The sequence below is a fragment of the Carassius auratus genome, chromosome 9 (genome assembly GCF_003368295.1).
Source record: "Carassius auratus strain Wakin chromosome 9, ASM336829v1, whole genome shotgun sequence".
Lineage (NCBI taxonomy): Eukaryota > Metazoa > Chordata > Actinopteri > Cypriniformes > Cyprinidae > Carassius > Carassius auratus.
In genome coordinates, this window is record NC_039251.1 from 9,110,995 (window position 1) to 9,135,702 (window position 24,708).

The window sequence follows — 24,708 nt, forward strand, 5'->3', positions numbered from 1 at the left end:
TGTTCGAGGTGGTGGGCGCACGAAAGATGAAACCACACATTTTCTGGTGGTGACAAGAATAATGGCATGTGAAATCGCTGTTGGCGTGTTCCACCCGCTCTCTTTCAGTTACCTTATTTCCACCAAAATGCTCGGCTTGAAGAGCTGCGAACCTGCTTCAGAAGGGTTTCTCCTGAACGAATGACATATAACCTTTCAACAAACAAATATGGCCATCACATTTTTTTCCTCCTCGTGTGATTGGGTCATTGAAAACCTGGAAATGTTATGTTTTTTTTTTTCTTTACTTTGCTTTGCATGCCTGGAATGTCATGGGAATTATTCATATCTTTTCATGGATATTTCTATTGTCCAAATGTTCTTTTTTTTTAGTTGTGCTCCACTCTTAATTGTGACCTGTGCTGGCAAAATGAGTCGGAACACAGTCTACTAAACTACTGTTTATTTGCATCTTTGTTCTTGTGTTTCATAACAAAGATAAAATCAGACTAGCTACATAGTGATTAATAATATAATTTCAAATATGCAACGTAGCTTAGTGGTTTTGCTTTGGAATCTTTAGAAACTTTAACTTGATTTTTCTCAAAATCAACTCTATCTGCTGACTCTATCACCTTCAAATGGCTGTAGCTTAGTCATTTTTTTTTGTCCGATTCCAATATGTGGTGTCATTTTGAAGGTATTTTAATGGAGAATGTGAAAAACAAACAAACTCAATTTTGAGAAATTCATAAAATGTGCTCATTCCACCTCATTTTGCCATCATGGGTCACAAATGTTTTTCTTTTTTTACTACTAATTTTGAGAACCTTTTTCATCTGTTTATTTTCAGTTTAGTTAAATATAAATAATTTTAAATTGAGCAATAATTAAAAATAATTAAATTGAAGTAATTTTTTTTCTTGTTGTTTTTTAGTTCAATTTAATTTATTTTATTGTTCAATTTATTTATAATAAAATATTCTAGAAATTATTCTAGAAATATTTCTAATTAGTGTTTAGTTTAAGTTTTTCATTTAATATTTGAAGATTTTATTTGTAAAAAACAGATAACCCTTTTTATTCATTTTCATAAATATATATGTGTGTGTGTTATTATATTATCATGTTTTTATTGTGTTTTATTGTGTTAGCTGTATTTTTGTTTAAGTTGTTATTATTTAATCAAAACAACCCAACTGCAGTTTGATTGATATTAATTGGAATTCAGGATTTTGAAAAAAGTCACACAAAGTTTTCAGATATCAGTGCCAGTGCTCTTTTTTATTTTTATTAATTCAAGTGAAAGTGTTCGATAACAAAGTGGTTATAGAGATAAAGTAAGTAGTATTTGTGAGTTCACTTGTAAACTGTGCTTCAGTTTTTACTCGTCTAAAAGAAGGATTGAAGAGAGATCTAAAAACTTCCACTGTAGATCTTCTAGTGCTTTTTGAGATCTCCATTAACCTACTGTATCATTCAACATCCTCTTCTCATGCATCACGTCTGTCACCTCTTCACTGCAGTGTCTGGGTGCAGACGTTTGGTCCTCTGGGACGCTGGCTCTCTTGCTCAGATCATGTATTTGCTAAAGAGATGAAATGACCATAAGATTCAGCGAGATCCCCGAGTAACAAGCCTCCCATACAGAGACATAAAAAGCCTTGGATGGCAAATTTGATCAGTCTGCGTTTGGCAGTTCCTCTCTCTGGGTCCTTAAAGACCCTCTAACCCTTTTCTTCTGAAACCCAGCTTGGTTTTCAAAACTGTCCATTCTGCTGTGATATTTGCAGAAGGGCTGCCTGCTGCTTAAAGTGGCCTGGATCTGTTCCCCGGGCTTCTTCAATGCTTTATGATGGGAAGCGTTAGGATGAGCTCCTCCGAGAGACTGCTTGTGCTTCTTCAGGAGGTACACTACCTGTTGAGGAGCTGTTAGGCCGCTTTGCTGTTTTGAAATATGAATGTTTATCCAGGCTGATGAATTGAGTGTGTCAGCCAGGTTGATAAATTGGTCAATATTTGAGCCATTTTGACATTATTCACAATAACACACTGACTGTCTCATGTTAGTTCTTAAATCTGCTATCAGCCTCACCAGCTTTTGGAATTTTGTTACATATTTTTGTTAGGGATAGAAATTAGAGTAAAGATGACAATTATTCATTAAAATTCTGCGATAGGCTATATTTTATAAAAAATGCTAAACATTTTTACAAAAAACTATTACAATTCAGTGGATTTTTTTTTCATAATTTATAAGTTTTTTAGTATTCATCTACACACAATCTTAGTTTTTGTAGAGTAAAATGGTCAAATTAAGTAAAGTGAATCTACATATAGATTTGTTGTATTTTAGTTTTATTAGCCATGTACAGTATGTGTAGCTATAATTTTATGAATATTTAACAAATAGAGTAAACAAATAATCAATAAATAAAACTGATGAATGCTAAATAACTGATAAACAATATTATGATATAATACAATTCATATCAATTGAAAAAGGTGCAGCACTCACTCTTGAAGAGATGAAAACTTTGATTAAAATGACGTTTCGCCGTTATCAAGGGCTTCATCAGACATCAAGAACAGCAGTACCAAACAATGCTTTAAAGGCACAGTATGAAATTTTTTTAAATTAAAATATCCAAAAACCACTAGAACAGTGTTATATATTTTGCTGACTTGTGTTCTTACACTATCACAAATTTTTAGAAGAATGTTCCCGAGAAATTCCGAGAAATAAGCAATTTTAACTAGTGACACGGACCGTGTCATAGCCCCTCGATTTCCAAATCCAGGGGTTATAATGTCATTTGCAGGTGACAAAATAATAAATAAATAAATAATAATAATATTGAAAAATAATAATGTTTTGTTTTGTAGAAAACATATGTAAACAAAAGCGATTTAATAGATCAGTGACGACAGAACAGAGTAGCATTATAACAGAACTTTCAAATGTATCTAGTATGATAAAACTGTTTTCCTGTAGCTCAAGTGCTATCACATTGCGTTACCTAGCGCAATGTTGGGGATTCGAATCCCAGGGAACACATGTTAGGAAAAAATTGTCAGCTTGAATGCAATGCAAGTCACTTTAGATAAAAAGCTAAATGCTAAATGCATAAATTTAATTTAATTTAATTTAAAACTGTGATTAATTTCCCTCCCCCACATACTCGTGACCAGAAGGAGTGGATGCAGTCGACTGTGGCATAATAAAAGCTCAGCTGCTTTTGAGCCACGTGTCACGCTCGTTCAGCGACATTGTTTTGCTTCGACAGTTTTTGGCGTCACGCTGCTTGATGTTAATAAATCATCAGCTCATCCGTGAGCATAATTTCTACCCGAGTCCCACTGGATTGCATCGGCTGTGGGGATGAAGACCACAACTCCCATGATTCCACACTCAGTCACAGCACAATCATTAAACTACGCTACCTATTCTGTTTATTTTGAATACGCACCCTCTAAAGGCGCAACATTACATACTGTGCCTTTAAACATTCTTGTAATCAGCAACAGGTGTGTTACTCTGCTAATTAGCCGAGTGGCTTCCAAACAGGTTTAAGGAGAAAAAAAAAGGGAATTAGTACAGTAGATATAATACAATTCAAAATAACTTTTCTCTTGTAATGTATGTGGTGTGACTTGACTATTCAGATGTTGCACTAATATGCTGATTTGGTGTTCTAGAAGTATTTCTTATCAGTGAAAACAGTTCTCAATATTTTTAATCTGTAAAAAATACATTTCAGCATAATATTCTTTTATAATATTGTCTGCTTGTTCTCCTCTCATATGATGTTGTATAGCCTATTTGGCTGAATCTCTTTTTCAGGATAGTGTGATGAAGCATTGTTGGTCTACTGTGAATTGTGTCAGACTGAGAATAGTGTTGAAGGCTGCAGGTGTGTGTGTGTGTGTGTGTGTGTGTCTGAGCTTGTACACCGGGTGTGCGCTTGGTCAGTCTCACCAGGTGATGGGCTGCTGGCAGGTGCCGCCCCCCTCAACACACACCATCTCCCTTACTTCCTGCCAAACAATCGTCTCCTGCCAGTGAACGGGATCTTGGCACGTGAGCCCTGCACTGTGCCTCAGTCTGCCTAGCACCTGCTGGGCCGGTGGGCTCATCTGCGAGAGGTTTCCCATTGAATGGATGGTCAATCAAGCAGCCATTGTTCTTAGATCATGTCTATAGCTGATATTAACATCTGTCTCTGATCACCAATGGACGGCACTACTGGCATAAATGGGGGCCAATGTGATGTTTAGGTGATCTTCATATTGCATTTGTAATGGAAAAACCAGTGTGTTGTGTCCAGGACTTTTACTGTAAGTAACACAGCATTTGCAGCTTATGTTGGGGGAAAGCCAAAAACTGGGATTTTAGACTGTGCCAGTGAGGCATGTACGTATGAGCATCTTAGGTATGCCGATCAGTGACATACTAATGTAAAAAGTGACAAAATCAGAGACCCTTCCATAGAAAGTCTTGTTTTTCATTTTGTGCTATGCTCCTATGTCAGATTTGTTCCAAAACCAAGCAAGCTGCCTACCTAGACATCATTGAAAGGCGCACTTCCAATTCAAAGGTAGGAAGCGACCTTATGCTGCCTTCTAAGATACTTCAGTTTGGCCAAATTCTGCAGCAGCTTGACGGGTCTCTTTCATGGAGATTACAATATGTTGTAGTAAGCTCAGTACTAAAGTATTGCGAGTAATAGTTAATTATTACCTAATATTTGTGTGATTTATATTTATGCATTTAGCAGAAAATTCAATTCAATTGATGCATTTAGCAGACGCTTTTATCCAAAGCGACTTACAGTGAATTCAGGCTATACATTTTTACCTATCATCTGTTCCCGGGGAATCGAACCCCCAATCTTGCGCTTGATAGCACAGTGCTCTGCTAATTGATTATTTATTTTAAGTCACTGTTTTTATGCACCTCAGTTTTTAATTGAACATTTTTTTCACTCCCAAACTGAAGTGCATAAGCTCAGATAAATGAAGCCTGTGATCAGTCAGTTCCAAAGGGAAAAAGAAAAGCAACCGAAAGACAAAGAAACAAGTTGACAGAAAGATTGAATCCACGATTTGATGATAATATAGCATAATTAGAGATTTACAAGGCCACTCATTTTTGACCAGGAACCCCAAACAAAGGATTTCCAGCGCAGCAGCAGGGTTCAAAATAAATTTAAACACGATAAGTTTAAGTGCTGCCTATTCAGCCAGCAGACAGTCGTCTAAAGCATATGATGAGAATGGACACTTGATCACCCCATTACAGGCGGTTAGAAAGAGGCATATCCTGTGATTACAGACATTCAGATCTGTGCAGCCAACATAAAACAACATTTGATATCCACTATACAGCCCTGCGTATGCTGCATGGACATAGATTGAAAGATGGTATTGCAACTGTGCATTAAACATGTGATTATACTCTGACAAACATGCATCAGGGCTCTGGATTGAGCATTTATGTAAAACTTATAGGGCAAACTTTCTCCTTAGGCGTCCCTGATGTTGTGTTCTACACTTTTACACAAAGACCCTTCACACAAATACAAAGCGTGCCCTGAAGAGACAGGACGATGCGACCTCAAAGAGATCTGTCACCAGCAGCCCGCAGCCTCTATTTTTAGCTCTGAGCCTCTGGTTGTTCGCGAACCAGGCCTTAATTCCCTAAATATTCCTGTGGTTGGAGCTCTCTGTGCGGCAGGCCGGATGTGTTAAGCCCTCAGGAAGCCCTGCTTCATGTCAGCAATGAGTTTTATTAATTACGGTCTAAGCCCAAGTCATTTGTAGATGAGGATGTAATTAGCCTCTGTGTGTTTGTTTGTGCAGATTGCTTTGTTTTTTGAAGGCAGCCAAAGATGGTGAACGAAACGAGACACATATTGATAATAAATCGGTATCGGTGCAGGTGTTGAGTTATTTGAACTGCTTTGGCCAGTGTGCTAGGTGTTTTTATGCTTATTAGATTATTATTATGTAGGAAGCAAGCCTCAGTTCTCTCTCTTGGGAAGCCAGCTGGTTCTGACGGTGGTCTGGGAGAAAGATCTGGTTCAGGGCGGGCCAGCAGAGCTTTATCTGTGTTGAGACTGAAGATGCATATTTTTGGAGCTGATAAGACATGGGTCTTCAAAGCTTCTTGTGTACTGTAAACACGCTGCAGTGAGCTTTGCTACGGTACAGTGCCTGCAATCCCATCAATAGAAGGGATATTTTTACCTCTTTATAAAGAGACATGATTAAGCTCACTTTAGTACTCTAGTATGCTTATCAAGAGCTTAGAATGGTTTCGGAAGGGTCATGTGACAATGAAGACTGAAGTAATAGCTAATGAAAAAAAGAAAGACATTTTATCCCAAATTTGAAGTACTTTGAACTGACTTCAAAACGTTAAAGAAGAAAACACAACTTCAAATTATATTAGGAGAAAAACAAGATTATATCTTACTAGCAGCAGGATACATTGATGCCTGTCATAAAAAAGAGGGAGGAGTCAATAAAACAGTGATGCGCCTACACACACACACACACACAGCACTGAATTTATTGAAAATTCAGCTTTGTATCACAAAAAGTAAATTATATTTACAATGGAGATTAAAATAGAAAACTGTTATTTTAAATTGAAATAATATATCATTATACTGCAGTTTTTTTCTGTATTTTTATATAAATGCAGCCTTTAAACGTACTGATCCCAAACTTTTCAACGGCTGTGTGTGTATTATCTATATCTCTCTCTCTCTCTCTCTCTCTACACAAAACACCAAATTAACTAAACCAAGCAAATAAATATAGTAAACAATATGAAAAAAATAAATGTAGCTAATAATTGAACTGCCCATTGTCATTTTTTCCTTAGCTAAACCATTCTTTTAATTCTGTATCGTTGAGCTCTTGCTATGTGTGGGGGATGATGCAGCTTTCTCCGTATTTGATACACATCACAACTCTCACAATACATCCCAGTTTCTCGCTGATGACTAATTTGTTAGTGCTTGATGCAAATTCTGACTAGGTTATGAAGATGATGGATATCTCTACTGAAGTAATTTATGGTTTCAGGGTGAAACTTCTTCCATTTAACCTGCAAGTCCAAACGATCATCTGCCTCCCTTATTCCTGGGAAGTAATTTCCTAGAAGTACTTTTAAAAACTTCACTGGAAACACACACACACACACACACACACACACTGCTCTCTTCTTGTGAGGTTTAGAGGCAGTGCTGATGATGGTAGACTCTTAGTAAAGAATTGTAGTGGTATCCCAGGAGCTTTACAAAGATAAGAATCAGCATAACCAGCCAGAACTTCACCTGTCACATGGTTTCAGGTGCACATTTTTCCATAGAAGAAAATGTTTTGTCTTCATTTTTCGTCAAAATCCCTCGAAATTCTTTGGAATTTTCGCTTGATGTCACTAGACATCAGCAGATATTATTTTTTGTGTGTCTAAAGTTATAAAAACATATGCATTATTCATATTTCAACAACAATAGTAACAATAAATATAACAATACTATGCTTTAATGCTGCATGTCAGTAATTTCTGTAACATCTCACTTAATAGTGAATGGCTGTTTTTGATTTTATATATATATATATATATATATATATATATATATATATATATATATATATATATATATATATATATAAAATTAAAAAATAGTTTTGAATTTAATTAATTTGAATTACTACTGCATTCAGATCTTAAATGAATTTACCTGGGGTGTTGTGTGCGGTTTCTAAGGGCTGTAGGGATTGAATGGAAAAGTGTGAACATCTATAAACAATATTGTTAAAAACAATTTTCAGTCTCTAAACATTTCCACTCCTTCCATCTAATGTATTGTTGCGTAATGCATTTCTTGTGTTGACATTGTTATATTTCAGATTGATCCAGCATTTGTCATTTTTTGAACCGCATCACTTGGAAGTACGTCAGATTCCGGAAGTAAAATGGGCTGTGAATGGTGTTTCGTGTTGACTGTAATGTACTGTATCTCTGTGTGATGTGGCTTGTGCTACTGTACTGGCAGAGAGAGACCAATAGTGTGTGTGTGTGTGTGTGTGTGCATGTGCAATCGTGGCTCTGATGCCACACAGACAGACGGACTTCTCCTCATCCAGTCCATCAGGCTCTGGTGTCGTCTTTCTGCCATCTGCCACAGCCAGCCAGTCTGTCCATCTCGGTATCACACACACACACACACACACACACACAGACAGATCCTGCATCCATCACTCTTTAGTAGGGGTGTAACGATACGCGTATTCGTATTGAACCGTTCGGTACGACGCTTTCGGTTCGGTACGCGGTACGCATTATGTATACCGAACGGTTCGTTGGAGTAATTAATTATATTTGAAAAAAAAAAAAAAAAGAGAGAGAGAGAAATATAATGATATGCGTTCAACAAGGTAGCCCAATAACCCAAACAACGTAACAGGCAACGCCCCTGACACTCCCGAAGAAGAAAAAAACACCATCTTATATGTTTATGTTAGGCTACTCAGCAGGCGCTCGCTCACTCAGTACGCGCTGAAGGCTCGTTGCAAAATAGCCAATGCGTTTAACAGACTAGAAATGAGAAGATCCTCCAATAACCAACAGGTCTGGTGTTTGGGTGCACTTTGGATTCCCTTTAAGCTATAATGGTGATGGCAAGAGAGTGGTGGATAAAAAAACAACGGTATGTCGCATCTGCAACATGACAGGGTACACCAGCGGGAATACAAAAAAAAAACAAAAAAAAACACCAGCGGGAATATCTGGGATATATGTGTCAGTACTATCTGGGAAAAGACGAAAAAAAGGAGAAACATGCACGCAGCAAACTATCCCTGCAGCATTTAGAAACTATAGCTTACAGGGAATCCAACCCAAACACCAGACCTGTGTTGAGGCGTCTGTCTTTGCTAAGCAACAATGACGTGCTCTCTCCATGAGACGCGGAAATTTCAGCGAAGGATAAATGGATTTGCAGCTCTAAAAATCGCTTGCAGTAGCTCTGCTACTAAATTTATTTCAAAATTGCAATCCATATACAACTATGATCAGCTGATCCTTCATCTTGGCTGAGCTCTCAACGTTGTTACGGGAAAGGATGAAGCTGATTGGTTAGTTCTTGTCACATGACCCGCGGTGCGCTTGCGGCATTCTGAAAAGTTGAGATGTTTTTACATTTTGCTGTATCTAAAACGTATCGAACCGAACCGAACCGAACCGTGACATCAGTGTATCGTATCGAACCGAACCATGAATTTTGTGAACCGTTACACCCCTACTCTTTAGCGTTTCACTCAACTTTTCTTCAACACATTCTAAACTCTGCATCATTGAATTCAATCTGATGGCCAGTAGTGAGACAGAACAAAAAAGTTGTCCACGTTTTTGATCCCATTAACTTTTATGTATTAAAATATGATATCATATTTTTATTTTTATAAACATTTTATATAGAATTAACATATCATACATATTATGTAGATTCTTCCCTCATCGAAAATCACTGTTTCATTGGGGAATATGTCACATTAAAGAAGTGAAATTGGTTTTAAATTTATATTGACTTCAAAATTCTGATTTTTCCAGGATTGGAAATTATTAAAATCTTAAAATTGAATTGGAAAGCTTTACAATTTTAGAAGTGGATATACTTTTTCTTGTTATGCTAAAAAAAAATGGATCATTTCTGAATCATTATTAACACTTTAATTATTATTATTTTTTTAATCACAAGTTAAGAGTTTGAAAAGATGTACAAATCTTGTTCATACTACAGTGAGTTAATGTTTGGTCTCATTTCTGTGGTTATGTGAATGTGGATGAGGATGTGACACAGACATATGTGCCTCAGACGCAGGGGGCTTGTGTGCCCGTCTCTCTCTCTCTCTCTCTCTATCTGTCTGTCTGTCTGTTGATGTGAATGTGTGCTTCCGGTCTCTGTGCTTTCCTTTCAGTGTAAGGGTTAACAACTGATGTTTGGTCACTTGGAAAATGTAATTATGGATGGTCATCTAATTCTGACGTAATAATAATAATAATAATAATAAAAAAAACATTCTCTACATTAACTCTGAAATATAATTCAAATCTCAGAATGAAAAACCATTTTCAATCAAGTTGCTATTGTCAAAAACCCTGCTATTATCAATGTGCAAATACAAATAAACAATAAATAAATGATAAAATACCCTTACACGTACCCAAAAATTAAAGAAAGTAAAAAATGCCAGGTTACACTTTATTTTAAAATGTCCTTGTTACAGTGTAATTATACATTGGGTTACTTGCATGCAATTATGCATCATTTATTGTTATTATTATAGTAGTAAGTACATGTAACTTGTAACAAGGACACCTTAAAATAAAATGTTGCTAAATTCCATATTAATATTAACACAAAGCATGCCAGATTTACTTTCATTTCAGATTTTAACCCTTTTGGAGATTTCATGTGCAGCTGAAGTGAAGTGACTTGTATCTAGTTGATTTAATCGAGCATTGAAGTCATCCTGACTGCAGTGCTGTGTTTTTGCAGCACTCCCTTGTTGTTGGGTGCAGTTAGAGATGCATTGTGGGTCTGATTAAAATGCCGTGATGGTACAGGCTCTGCTCCTGTCTGGTCCAGAGAGGCTTCCAAAAATAGAGCGGGTGCAGCGAGACGAGCCCAGGAACGTGCGGCGGAAGCATAAACAGCTTCCATCCTTTGTTTAATCTGTCTTCCCTTTAATGCTCCTGTTTCTGCCTCCTCCCCTCTCCATCCCTCTCCGGAGGAGAAAACAGCCACAACATAGAAAGCTTCCTTGTTTGGAGGGGACACCATCGGAGGGCTCTCCCATCAATATTTTATCTTTGCTGTGCGGGAGCATGTATTAATGATGACTTCAGTCTGAATGGCTGAAAATAGCATCATGGAAACACTAAAGCTTAAAAGCTTGAGGCCTGTGTGCTAGGCACACTCAAATACATCCTGATCGGCTCGGGGCACGTTGTAAAGTTTATATAGAATTTTCTTATATATACATTTATTTTATTTTAGATTTTGTTTTGTTTTATATTTTATTTTATAGATTTTATTAAACATTTAGTAAACATAGTAATAGATATACCCACAAAACTATTCTCTTTGTGTTTTTTATTTATTTTTTATGGCTAAGTCTGTAATTAGTAATTGTCGATCAAACCACAGTAATAGACATACCCACAAAAAAACATATTAGATTTTATTAAACATTTATTTTATTAGGCTTATTAGGCTGATCATCAAACCATAGTAATAGATATACCCCGAAAAAATTATTTTACCATCATGTTGTTCCAAACCCGTAAGACCTCCGTTTATCTTTGGATCACAGTTTAAGATATTTTAGATTTAGTCAGAGAGCTCTCAGTCCCTCCATTGAAGCTGTGTGTACGGTATACTGTCCATGTCCAGAAAGGTAAGAAAAACATCATCAAAGTAGTCCATGTGACATCAGAGGGTCAGTTAGCAATTTTTGAAGCATTGAAAATACATTTTGGTCCAAAAATAGCAAAAACAACGACTTTATTCAGCATTGTCTTCTCTTCCGTGTCTGTTGTGAGAGAGAGTTCAAATCAAAGCAGTCTGGATATCCGGTTCGCGAACGAATCATTCGATGTAACCAGATCTTTTTGAACCAGTTCACCAAATCGAACTGAATCATTTTAAACGTTTCGCGTCTCCAATACGCATTAATCCACAAATGACTTAAACTGTTCACTTTTTTAATTTGTCTGACACTCCCTCTGAGTTAAAACAAACCAATATCCCGGAGTAATGCATGCACTCAAACAGTACACTGACTGAACTACTGTGAAGAAATAACTGAAGATGAACACCGAGCCGAGCCAGATAATGAACAAAAGACTGACTTGTTCACGAGTCAATAACCGGTTGCATCAGTTTTCGGATCACCAGTAGTTCTATCGGACAGTTCGATTCAATAAACCGGTTGAAGAAAACGGTTCACCGGTTCTTTTGCGCTCGACGTAATGGCATCATTGGTGATGATTGCCCTTGATTCAAGCCTTCGGTTTACCTGGGCTCATAACACTAGCACAGAATCAGTTCAGAATCAATCACCAAAAGAATCAGTTCAGTTCAGATGCTCTGTGTCAGTCTGGTTCACGCTGAATCACACATGCTCAGTATCATCAGCTCCTTGGTTCTCGATGAATGATCTGACAGAAACAGTTCTTGACTCGAGAACGAGTCAGTCTGTTGTTCGTTATCTGGCTCGGCTGGGTGTTCATCTTCAGTTCTCTCTTCACAGTAGTTCAGTCAGTGTACTGTTTGAGTGCATGCGTTACTCCGGGATATTGGTTTGTTTTAACTCAGAGGGAGTGTCAGACACATTTAAAAAGTGAACAGCTTAAGTCATTTGTGGATTTATGCGTATTAGAGACGTGAACAGAACTCTCTCTTACAACAGAAACGGAAGAGAAGACAATGATGAATAAAGTCATCGTATTTGCTATTTTTGGACCAAAATGTATTTTCAATGCTTCAAAAAATTCTAACGGACCCTCTGATGTCACATGAACTACTTAAATGATGTTTTTCTTACCTTTCTGGACACGGCCAGTATACCGTACATACAGTTTCAATGGAGGGACTGAGAGCTCTCGGACTAAATCTAAAATATCTTAAACTGTGTTCCAATGATAAACAGAGGTCTTACGAGTTTGCAACAACATGAGGGTTAGTTATTATTAACATAATATTGCTATCTGGGTGAACTAACCCTTTAATGATGAGTTGAGTCTGAATGGCTATAAATAACATCATGGAAGCATACATTTTTTTGGGGGGGAGTTGGAGTTCTGTGTGTTATGCACGCTCATAAAGATCCTGATGGGCTCGGGGCACATTGTAATGCATGAGCCGATGTGGGGCGATCTGTTATGGCCTACCTGCTGCAGGTTCCTCGCTCTCGGGTCTCTGCGGGGTTCAGCGGTGGAGTGTGCTGGGTTACAGAGGCAGCTAATCACGGCTGAGCGAGGTTTATCTGCCTCCTGCTCCTCCCGCCTGAACTCATACACCCTGTATCGCTCTGATCAGCAGGAGGAGAGAACAACATACATGCGCCGTATCCTCAACCTCAACAATGCAGCCAGTAAACAATAACATCTTGTCTGATAAGATGCCTTCATCTGCTGGCATATGTATCCATAACTTAATGTGAGATCCCATAATCCCGTGCATAGGGTTACAACACTAATTCAAAGGTAAACAACTGATAATAAAACTAGATGACACAAAATTTAATTATCAGTCAGTCAGATCTTGTTTTTATGTTTCAGTGATTTAAAATGTCACATTATTATAAAAACATATCCACAGTTGTCAGATAATTCTTAACCCTTTTTATAGACAATTTATATCATAGCCTTATATACAGAGACATAAATACAGATACATATACTGCATGTATTTTATTTTTATTTATTTTTAAATTTTTAATTGACTTTAAAAATATTGGTGATTTAAAAAAAAAAAAAAAATTTATAGTGATTATTTAAATATTTTTTTCAGTTTTCTAAACGAGTATTTGATGCACGTTCCTCAGGATCGGCTCTTATCAGCGGATGATTGATGCTGTCTGTTCTGATCTGAATTCACAGGGATGAGTGTAGCTCTTATCTGAGCCGCTGCGTGTGTTACATGAATGGATGAGGTCGTTCGGGTCCTGTCACTCAATCAGACCCACAGATCGGTTGATAGTCGTTAAGGCTGGGAGTTTGGAGGTTTGGCTCTCGTCCCTGTTTTGGTAGTCCTTTCCCTTTACAGGCCTTTGATTATAGTCATAAAGTGTGATCCATTTACAGCTTATTCTGGACAAGAAAACCCATTCTAGATGGGATTAGACTGTCTGGGTGACATGCAAAGTTGCCAACCATGGTTTGTTTTGTTATTGTAAGCATCCATCAGTCCATGAACAAGCCGTTTTTTGTTTTGTTTTGTTTTTTTGAGTCTGAAATCACTTATCATCAAATAGTAATAGATATACACACAGAAATTTTATTAAAATGTAATTTCTTATGATTGTTTTATTTTCTTAAGCCTTTATTCCATTATAGTATATATATATACTATATATTATATATATTATTACTATATAGTATTTATATTATATATACATATTATTATAAGTTTTTTTACATTAGTTATATTATTATTTAATATCAGTTATTGTTGGTCTTCAAACATTCACAAAAAAGTTATTCACTTTATTATTTAACTGTAGTTAGTTTAAGGTTTTATTATGAAATATATTGAAATGTTCTAAAAAATATTATTATTATTATTATTATTTTTAAATATATTTGAAATATATATTTAAATATTTGATTTGTGTGTTATATATATATATATATACACACACACACACACACACACACACACACACACACACATATATATATATATATATATATATATATATATATATATATATATATATATATATATATATACTCAATATATACACTCACACACACTTTTTTCTTTGTAGTTTTATGTAAGTTGGTCATATTAAGGGGTTTGTAGGCTGCTGTAAAGGCACACTTCTGTTTGAAACAGTAGCCGGGTTTCCATCCAGTGTGTGCGCTGCTGTCTCCAGACCAGAACAAAGTATTCCTGAGTGTTTTGTTTTGAAAAAATGCACTTTTCCTATCACACAGACAGTGCAGTGAGCTCTGCACAGAATTGCGCTCGACCTCCATACAGCAGAGATGATTCGTCATCATCTGATTGTCAGCTGTGTGACAATGTTTTCCTCTCTTTCTGCAGCTCAGAGCAGGTTTGAGGACAGATTGGGCGCCTACTGAAGTGATGTTGGGGTAGAAAAAGAGGATATGCATCAACAACACAATACGAACGTCTCTCTGATTGTCTGAGGCGGTTGTTCGTCTTCTCTGCAGTGTTCTGTGCAAACTGAGGCGTAAAGCCCTCCGGTTTCACTTTGAGAGGAACTGACGCCGCTGTTGATCCGTGGAAACGACCCTGAGCCCTGTCTCCTCCGCCTGCCGCCGCTGGCGAGACTGTGACTGGAATGTCTAATGAATTAAACACTGTGAAGTCTTTGCATTCCTTCTTCTGGACTCCTCTTCTCTCTCTATCTCAGGCTGTCAGTCTTTAGTGAGTAGGTGCGAGACACATTGGGGTCAGTATGTCAGGAAGCTCACTCGTGTGGAGTGCATCTGAAGCTCATTACCGCTAGATTAATCGCTGCTCCTGGTGCTGTCATACACAAACTCATTACAGCGGAGGAGAACTTGTTTTTACATTAAAATATTTATTCATTTTTAAAATGTAAACAATATGTAAGTAAATACATTTCTATTACATTTAAAAAATAAATATACACTATACATTATACACAAAATATTTTTTTCTATTTTATTATGTTTAAAAATGTATGTAGCGTCTTTTATTTATTCCTGTGATGGCAACATTTATTTGTTATAGAAATCTTTTTTAAACATTATATTGTCACTTCTGATCAATTTAACGTGTCCTTGCTAAATAAAAGTAAAAAAAAAAAAAAAAATAATAATAATAATAATATCAACCCAATCTTTTGGACATTAGTATAAAAAAAGCCTATTTTTGTACTACTAATATTTTCTTGCATTGTGGCATTATTTTTCTCCCTGACTTCTCATTACTATATTATTTTATTATATAAATAATCAATAAAAAAGCAATAAAAAATTACTGTAATTAATAAAAGTATATATATTTTTTCTATTTTATCATTATTTTAAAACTAAATGCAAGTTTGTTTTTTTATATATAGATATAGATATCAAAAAGGGTAGCCGTTGTTAATATTATATTGAGCAATTAGTATCTGCCTAGTAGGATTTACACACATTTGCTGAAAAAAAGCGACCAGCTCATCAAAAATAAATAAATAAAATAAAATAAATAAATAAAGCCAAATATTGTAAAATTCTTGTCAATTTATATAGCAATCCCACAAAAACTACTACTTCGATGTATAAATACTTACAGTATAGTACGTTTTTTTAATTATAATTTTTTGTCCACATTACCGTAATATGAAGTGCTTAATTGCTTAATTTTCTTAATGTCACAATAAGAAAAAATATGGATTTGTTTATAACCGTTTTAGTGAGATTCCCCCGTGCACATTTTCCTCCTTTGTTCTGGTGGATTATTACGAGATGAGATGTGCAGGTTTTATGGTTTGTGTGTGTGTGTGTGTGTGTATGTGAATGCTAATGCTCTCTGCAGTGAGCGTTTCTCTTTCTCTTCCTCTTTTAGAGATCCAGGCTATTTATAGCTGCTTCTCCCAGAGTTATCATGCCTACTGATGTTGTTTTGCCTTTCCACATAATTACAAATCCTCTTTTAGGAAATCTGTTGCGTTGTTTAAACCGATGCAAACAAAAGGTAGGCCTTGAGATGTAGACGTACGTTATACATTCAGGAGGTTTAGTAAAATATCGAAAATACGGCAAACAATTCCTGAGTGAAACGTCAGAGAAAAAGCATCTGGGACTTGATATGAAAGCTGTATCAGAAGTGAAAAGCTGTTTCTATGCAAAATTACAAAGGATTTTTTTTTTTTTGTGGTGCATTAATGTATAATGAGACCAGGCGCATGTACAATATTACAGTAAACAGAGACCATTTTGTTACCTTTAAGATAGTGAGTGTATGTCAATCCCTGAGTCATTTGCTTCAAAATATTGCATCTTCCCTGGCAATGGTCCATATGTTGCATATGTTATCTGTGTGCAGAGCTGTAATACAATATCCTGATGGCTTATGCTTCCCTGATCCTCAGCATTTCTCAGTTGGAATGGTTTCTCTCTGTCTCTCACAGATGGACTTCCCAGTAAAGAACAGCCACTGGAACTTCTGAAGCCATCTGGAGTCAATCACATTCCTCCTGGTAGGACCAAGTCTTCTGTGTGTGTGTGTGTGTGTGTGCTGGTGTGTGTAGTCCAGTCAGGTCACTGTAGGTCACCAAACAGGTTTGCTGAATAAGAGCATCCGATTGGTGTCTTTGAAAGGGATATTTCACCCAAAAATGTGAATTCTTTTATGATTTGCCTTCCAAACCCAGAAGACTTTGGTTACTCTTTAAATGTTTTGGTAATTTTTTTTTCATGTTATTTGAGTTCTGAAAGTTCAGGTAACGAAACCTTTGAAGATCCATATATTGGAAATAATGTTGTTTAATCTAAATCTTGTGGAGTGATGCAATTCTTTTATATGACGAACAGTTTTAAATCAAAGTCTTCTGGATTTGACGTTTTTATTTTTGGGTCTCTCCAACAACTTTACCACTGGAAGTTTGTCTATGGTTTATTTTTATCTAGAACTGTTTGCCGACTTTCTTCTTTCTTTCTTTCTTTCTTTCTTTCTTTCTGTCGGTCGATTGTTCGATGTGTCTCTGTTTGTACATCCATTTGTCGATTTATGTCTCTCTGTCCATCTTTTGTTTTTTCATTTCTCCCTTTAAAATGTATATTTAATTTCTCTCTCTCTCTCTCTCTCTCTCTCTCTCTCTCTCTCTCTCTATATATATATATATATATATATATATATATATATATATATAAAATCTTTTATATATTTTAAATATTTTTTTGTGTCTATGCATCCAAAAGGCAATTTAGCTAGAATATATGATATACAGTATAGACGTACATTTGTATATATGTGTGTGTGTGTGTGTGCTCGCTCTCCTCTTGGATCTGGAGTAGCAGTGGATTGCTGGCTAGCCACAAACACATTGGTTAGCCCGATGTGGTTTCCCTCTGCTCCTGCTAAAAGAGACGAGACGGACCGTGGCATCTGTGTACAGACATGTTGGCCCGGTCAGAGAGCCACACACAGACCGCTGGATTCGGAGGACTCTGGAAACACGGTCATGTCCATGTTGAACACACAGCTTCTCTGAAGGATTCACATTGTTTCATTTCTGAGAAGTACAGCTGGACATGTAGGTTTGCTCTTGGCTACAGTTTGAAATCTTTTATAGTAAATCCTGTAGTAAAGGAAGAAGTGGAAAGTATTTAAGATGAAAATAAAGAATAAAAGAAAACGAGGAATACGAAGGGAGGGATGAAGTTTGAAAAATACTATGGTAGACACGGGCATCGTTTAAGGAAAGAGCGATTGAAATAAAGCCAAGAAATGTAGGATAGAAGTTAAACACATGTTCTATTCATAGTCCGAGGCTGAAGTGGACTTGAAGGACTTCAGGGGTTTTGTGTGGGATTTGTTTGTCTTGATAACCGGTTTAGACCCTGTCTAGGCTGCTTCAGCTGGGTTTAGGCTCGTGTAGGACTGGGTTTAGGACTGGGGCTGCGGATCAGGAAACAGATGGTGCTGAAAGTCTCATCTGGAGACCCGCTCCCTGCCAACGGCGCCCATCCACTCTTTCACTCTCCCTCTCTATCGCTCTCTCATCCCCTGTTCCCCCTCCTCGCTGAATTAGTATTGATTGTAAACACACTCTCTGAGCAGGGACCTATGTTACTTTATAGCGTATGTTTAATGCGTCTGTGAGGACATGACATGCTTGCTGTTTTTGGACCGTAACACTCCCAGCCAGTCGTGGTGTTTCTGGCCCCGATGGACTGTAGCTGTGATGGATTCATTTGTCTGGTGCTGGAGTCAGAGTAGCACATACGCAATATCAAACCACCATATGTAGCTTCATGCATTATTCAACATGTGTGAGACGTGTAAGCATTAAATATGAAGCAGTCTGTGCTGTTACTTAAAAAAAAAAAAAAAAAAAAATTATATATATTTTGTTAAACATGGAGAAAGGCTGCTATTTATATGAAATACCAGGCATTAGAGCTACATTTCTTTAGCATAATAAAAAAAAAAGGTATTTAACAAAAGTTTGTGTAAACTACATTTTATACTTTAAAAAGCTTCATATGTTTATATACAATAAAAGGGCCATAGAATATACAGTTTGTACAGTATAAAAACCATTACGCTTATGGGATGTCCCCACTTTTCACGAAAACAAACGCGTGTGTGTGTGTGTGCAATGCAGTGAAGGACTTCTCCTTTTATGTTCCAAAAAACATACACATTTCTCTTTTTTGTGTTAGAAACTCCTGAGTCTCAAAAAAAAAATGCCAAAATGTTCAGGTTTGACTACATCTTTACATTTTCAGGGGGAAGTGCACCAGGAAAATTGCCCTGTTTGCATGTCGAATTGCTTGAATGTCTGAGTGTCCTGAGCGCTATACTCAGTCTATCTTATGTCTTATTTATGCTGTAGACGGCCTTTGTGCGGCCCTCGAGTGTGAGTTCATTCAAGCATGTTTGTCTGTGTCTGTGTGTCATCCGTGTGTTATTCCTACAGTCTGTAGTGGGTTGATGTGTGTATGTGTGTGTGTATTAAAGCCTCCTAGACAGCACACATGACACATAAACACATTCTGGTCAAGTAATGCTATGACCTTTTCATGCATTCGCACATAATTCGCTCTTCCTCAGAGGAGGGTTGTGAAAGCGCACTGGCTCTCACAAACGTGCCGGGCAGATCTCCTGCTACGAGGGAGGAAAATGAATTGAAAATGAAGATGAGCTGTTGGCAACTTGTTAAACGCCCACACCTCGGAGCTCCAAACCTTCCTTTTCCAAAAAAGCATGCAAATGCATCTGCTCTTTGTAGCGATTTTATTCGATGCATTTTTGGAGAGGCTTTTTGCAGCTTTATTGCTTAGACCCAGTGGAGTCAAATCCAAACCTGCGTCTCTCGCTTGCAATGGAAAAAGGTTTAACTCATTTTACCCTTCTCAAATTAGAGGTGGTTGGTCCTCCAGAGGTTTTATTGTCATAAATATTAAAATTATTATTACAAATATTTATTAGTTAATATAAATACAATGTGTAATTGGATATGTAATAATCATAATTAAAAAATAATAACATTAAGGGTTTTTTAAACTATTGATTTTATTGATTAATGTGAAATTTTGACATGGAAAAAAGTTATAAAGTCGCTTTTACATTGTCAGTCGTGGATTGTTGACAGGGTTTTAGTAGTTAAATAAATAAATAAATAAATATATATATATATATATATATATATATATTAATTTATAAAAAAATACTAACAATTTAAACATTTCTAAAACTTACTAAAACTAGAATTAAAATGGATAAATCAAAGAAATATAATTTTTTAATTAAAAATTCTAAATAATTTAAATTTAAATTCAAAAGAAGCAGAAAATATAAAAGTAAAAAAAAAACTTTACATTAAAACAAATGTGATAATTTTTATTAATACTAAAATAATACTGATTGTGGAAGCAAGAAAACCCGCGTTTGCATATTTTAGATTCTTTTGATGAGGCTATTTGCTTATTTTGTCCTTGATTTGTCTGATTAGGTGATTCATATTTCTAGTGATATCTGGCAAGATTGAAATGAACTGTTAGCAGAAACTTTTTTGTAGCATACGGCATAATATGTTATGCTGTATCCAATTTATTATATACATTTTATTTTATTTATTTTCTTTTATTATTGTGTTTATTATACATTATAAAATGTATGGCTTTCAAATAATAATAATGTTAAATTGTATCTGATTACTTAATTTATCCCCAAAAATGGCAAAAAAAATAATAAAAAAAAATAAATTGTTAATCTGTATCAACATTGCCTTTGAAAGCACATGGTATCAGATCAAAAAGGAAATAAGGGGGTATTTTCCATCGCTAGTTTAAATCTATTCTGCAGAATACTTTTGATAATCATCGCTGAAAATAATAATAATAAAAAAATCATAAAACCCATAAATAAATAAATGATTCGTCTGCAGCTTCCGTCTGTGCCTGAGATGTTGTTTTTGTGAGGAGGAGGAGGCTTTGAGAATGTGATTCACACAGGGGCTAATGAAGTTTACGAAGACAGATTTGTTTGCATATTAAGTAGCCTGACTGAGCGTGTGTCTCAATCAGAGGAAGCAGTAAGAAGTGTTTGTGTGTTATGTAGTAGATAAGTCTGAAGCTCTTCCACACCACAACTGTTTGCTTAAGATGGTCATGCAACTGCTGCCTATTTATGCTGAGCGATACGTTAAATATTCATCATAACTTTGATTGAACATTTGTGATGATTTAATACACATTTTTGGGTTATTAAGTTTCATAAAGGCAGCATTTTTCACTAGTTGTGTGATTCCTCCCTGTCTTTTCATTAGCATTTCTGATTTAAATTTCAGTAGCTATAACAAATTTCCCTTTCAAAAAGTTTTAATGACTCAAAACTCTTATTCGTTTGCATCATCACTCAAAAATATTCACTGAAAACGTGTCTTGATTATTTTTAGATGCATTTTTACTGTATTTTACTTCTTGTTTTTTTGGCGATAGTGGTTGTTTGATCCTCTAATTTCCCCTTTTAGAGCATATACATTAAGTACCTATCAAGAAAAAGCTTTACTATCGTCAGAAAGATGTCAAGTATGGGACTGTTGCATCCTCACACACTTCCCCTTCAGAGGTGTGTGTTGTTGTGTGTGTTTTGGGTTCTGACCCTAGGGTGATGGGTTTAGAGAGTCCGCTGGTGCTCCCAGTTTGTGTTTTATCACAGCGCTGTCTCTTTATTTAGAGCACTGAATTATAGATGAGCTCTTAAGAGGCAGAGAGACACAAACAGCACTAGAGATAAAAACAAAAAGAGAAAAAAAGAGGCACATGAGAAAAAAGAGGCACATGAATGGGTGTGACCGTATGCTAATCAACCCAACACACCCTTCTCATTCATTGCTTCTGTTGGATTTTACCCTCTTTTCATCTTGCATGACATGCAGTATAACTTCTGGTTTGTAATTAAAGAATATCCATCTGTCTATCATCTATCTATATATCACCCATCCATCCACTCACCCACCCTCCATCCATCCACCAATCCCACCCAACAAACCCTCCATCCATAAAACCACCCTCCCACCTTCCATCCATCCATCCATCCACTCACCCACCCTTCATCCATCCACCAATCGCACCCAACAAACCCTCCATCCATAAAACCACCCTCCCACCTTCCATCCATCCATCCACTCACCCACCCTCCATCCATCCACCAATCCCAATCCATCCACCAATCACACCCACCCACCCTCATCCATCCACCAATCTCACCCACCCACCCTCCATCCATCCACCAATCTCACCCACCCACCCTCCATCCATCAACCTTCCCACCTTCCATCATCCATCCACCAATAACACCCATCCACCCTCCATCTACAAAACCACCCTCCCACCTTCCATCCATCCACCCACCCATCCTCGATCTATCCAACGAGCCCACCCTCCCTCCATCCATAAAACCACCCTCCCACCTTCCATCCATCCACCCACCAATCTCACCCAACAAACCCTCCATCCATCCACCAATCCCACCAACCCACAATCCATCCATCCACCAATCCCACCAACCCACAATCCATCCATCCACCAATCCCACCAACTCACAATCCATCCATTGAAAATCCCACCCACCCTCCATCTATCCATCCACCCATTAACAGCTTTTTGTGAGTCTAAAATACTTTGTTATAACCTTAATATCTAGTGTTGATCACTACAGTGTGCATGACTATAGCACATGCATGAACTGCAATATCAGGGATTTAAAGTTATGCAGAGTTTTAAGGGATGAAGGTTAAACTTGTGGCACATTGCAGCACTAATTTCATGTGCATAATGAAGATGTTTTTGAGAGTTATGAAGCAATCACGGTCACCTTGTCTCCTCTATAGGGACATTTTCTTTGTGTGGCTGAAAGAGTTGTTTGGCTTACGGTGCATTTCTATTTTACTTTCTCTCCCTATCCTTCCCTGTCCACTTCTCCCTGTAGAACAGGGTCATTGTGCTGATCCACCCCTCTCTCTCTTTCTCTCTCTCTCTCTCTCTGTCTCTCACTCGCTCTCTCTCTTTCTCTCACTCGCTCTCTCTCGCTCTCTTCTTTTTTTCTCTCCTCAGAACTGGCTGAGCTCCAGAGCGGCTGGAGTATGGCCAGGTCAGTCCAGCTGTAGTGATCAACACTAAATCTAAAGCCGAGAGGGCGGGATGGGCGGAGCCTAGCGGTTTCCGCGACATATCCAATTCAGCACAAGTTTTAATGCTTATCATGAAACCTATATTGCATAGCGATTTCTCACTCTCTGCTGATTCAACACCAAAAAATGCATTTGGCCAATACTCTTTTGCTGACACAAGTTAAGACTATTTATTATCGGAAGAGAGATCAATTGACTCATGAAGTAGAGGTGGGTTGTATGATCAAAAATTTGTTAATGGAGACCCTGTAGCTAGTAAGATTTTTTTCATTTAAGATGATTGAATTAAGATTTAATTTCAGTCTTTTATGCTCTCCAGTGCTGCATTATTAAAAATAAAGTAAAAACGTTAGTTTGTGAAAAGTTTTTACATTTTAAAATACTTGTTTTCTTTTTCAGTATATTTTAAAATGTAATGAATTCCTCTGATGCACAGCTGAATTTTCATCAGCATTAATCCAGTCTTCAGTGTGATCCTTCAGAAATCATTATATTTTTCTGATATGCTGCTTGAGAAACATTTATTATTATTGTTATTATTATTATTGTTCAATACAGTTTGTGGTGCATAATATTTTTGTTATACTTTTATTATTAAGATTTTTTGCTGAATAAAAAATTCTAAAGACTTATTTAAAAAAGAAATCTATTTTTAAAATTGTGGGGATGAATGTCACTTTTAATCAGTTTTATACACGTATAAATACAATAATTTTAATAAAAAAACTACTTAATCACACATTAATCACGATTCATCCTACCTAACATTAACGTTTTCATATATTTTTTATTTTGCAATAATTTCATATTCAATCTTCAAATTAATGTAGAAACATATATATATATATATATATATATATATATATATATATATATATATATATTTGTTTAATGGCATCTTTTTTTATGACTGAAGGCAAGTTTATCATACACTTAAACATTAAATTATAAATTAAATATAGATGAATCCTTAAAGCTATAAAAATTGACTTCATATTCATATTACTTTAAGAGCTGCTGATGCTGAAAATTATGTGGATCTGACCAAATTCATTGATAAGATGATTGCGATTCAAAGCCATTTTCAGGTCCCTGTAGCAGCTAATGAAACAGAAGTCTCACACATTCACAGAAAACAGCTAGCTTCCATGTTGAAAAATAAGGTGGATAGCGCTTCACAGAGATAACAGGAAAATACCAAAAACAATTAATGAAACATAACTATGGAGATTACTCAGATTCTGCTGTAAAGCAGCTGTAAAAGACAATAGTGTCGTTATTTACATCATGCCAGTTTAGTGAAAAATCCAGTCCTAAACGGAAGTCACTGTGAGCAGTCTTTTCAGCAGAATGCTCTGTAGGCTGTAGAGAGAGAGGTAGATGGCAGAGGTTTAGGAAGAAGTCACCCGTGTACAGTACATGGGTTTTTGGAGTGAGAATGCTGGCTGGTCCAGGTGCCATCCCTCACAGATGGTCATCGTGCCTCCTGCCTGGCCCTCTGAATGTGGCACCCCGTCCGCCCGTCTTGGCACCCGTGTCCAGGTCAGAGCTGCCAAGTGAAGCGGGCGGCTAGCAGTAAAT

General features: G+C 36.6%; 1 protein-coding gene across 5 annotated transcripts in view; it reads left to right on the forward strand.

Annotated features, from left to right (window-relative positions):
* Positions 1–24,708, forward strand: part of LOC113108296 (histone deacetylase 4-like) — a 201,100-nt gene that overhangs the window by 63,728 nt on the left and 112,664 nt on the right. For 4 of the 5 annotated variants that reach the window (XM_026271246.1, XM_026271245.1, XM_026271250.1 and 1 more), the window contains exon 3: positions 16,897–16,965. The exons of the other annotated variant lie outside the window; for it this stretch is intronic. In XM_026271246.1, coding sequence (XP_026127031.1) covers positions 16,897–16,965 — 69 coding nt within the window. The remainder of the gene's footprint in view (positions 1–16,896; positions 16,966–24,708) is intronic. 5 annotated transcript variants of the gene reach the window in all.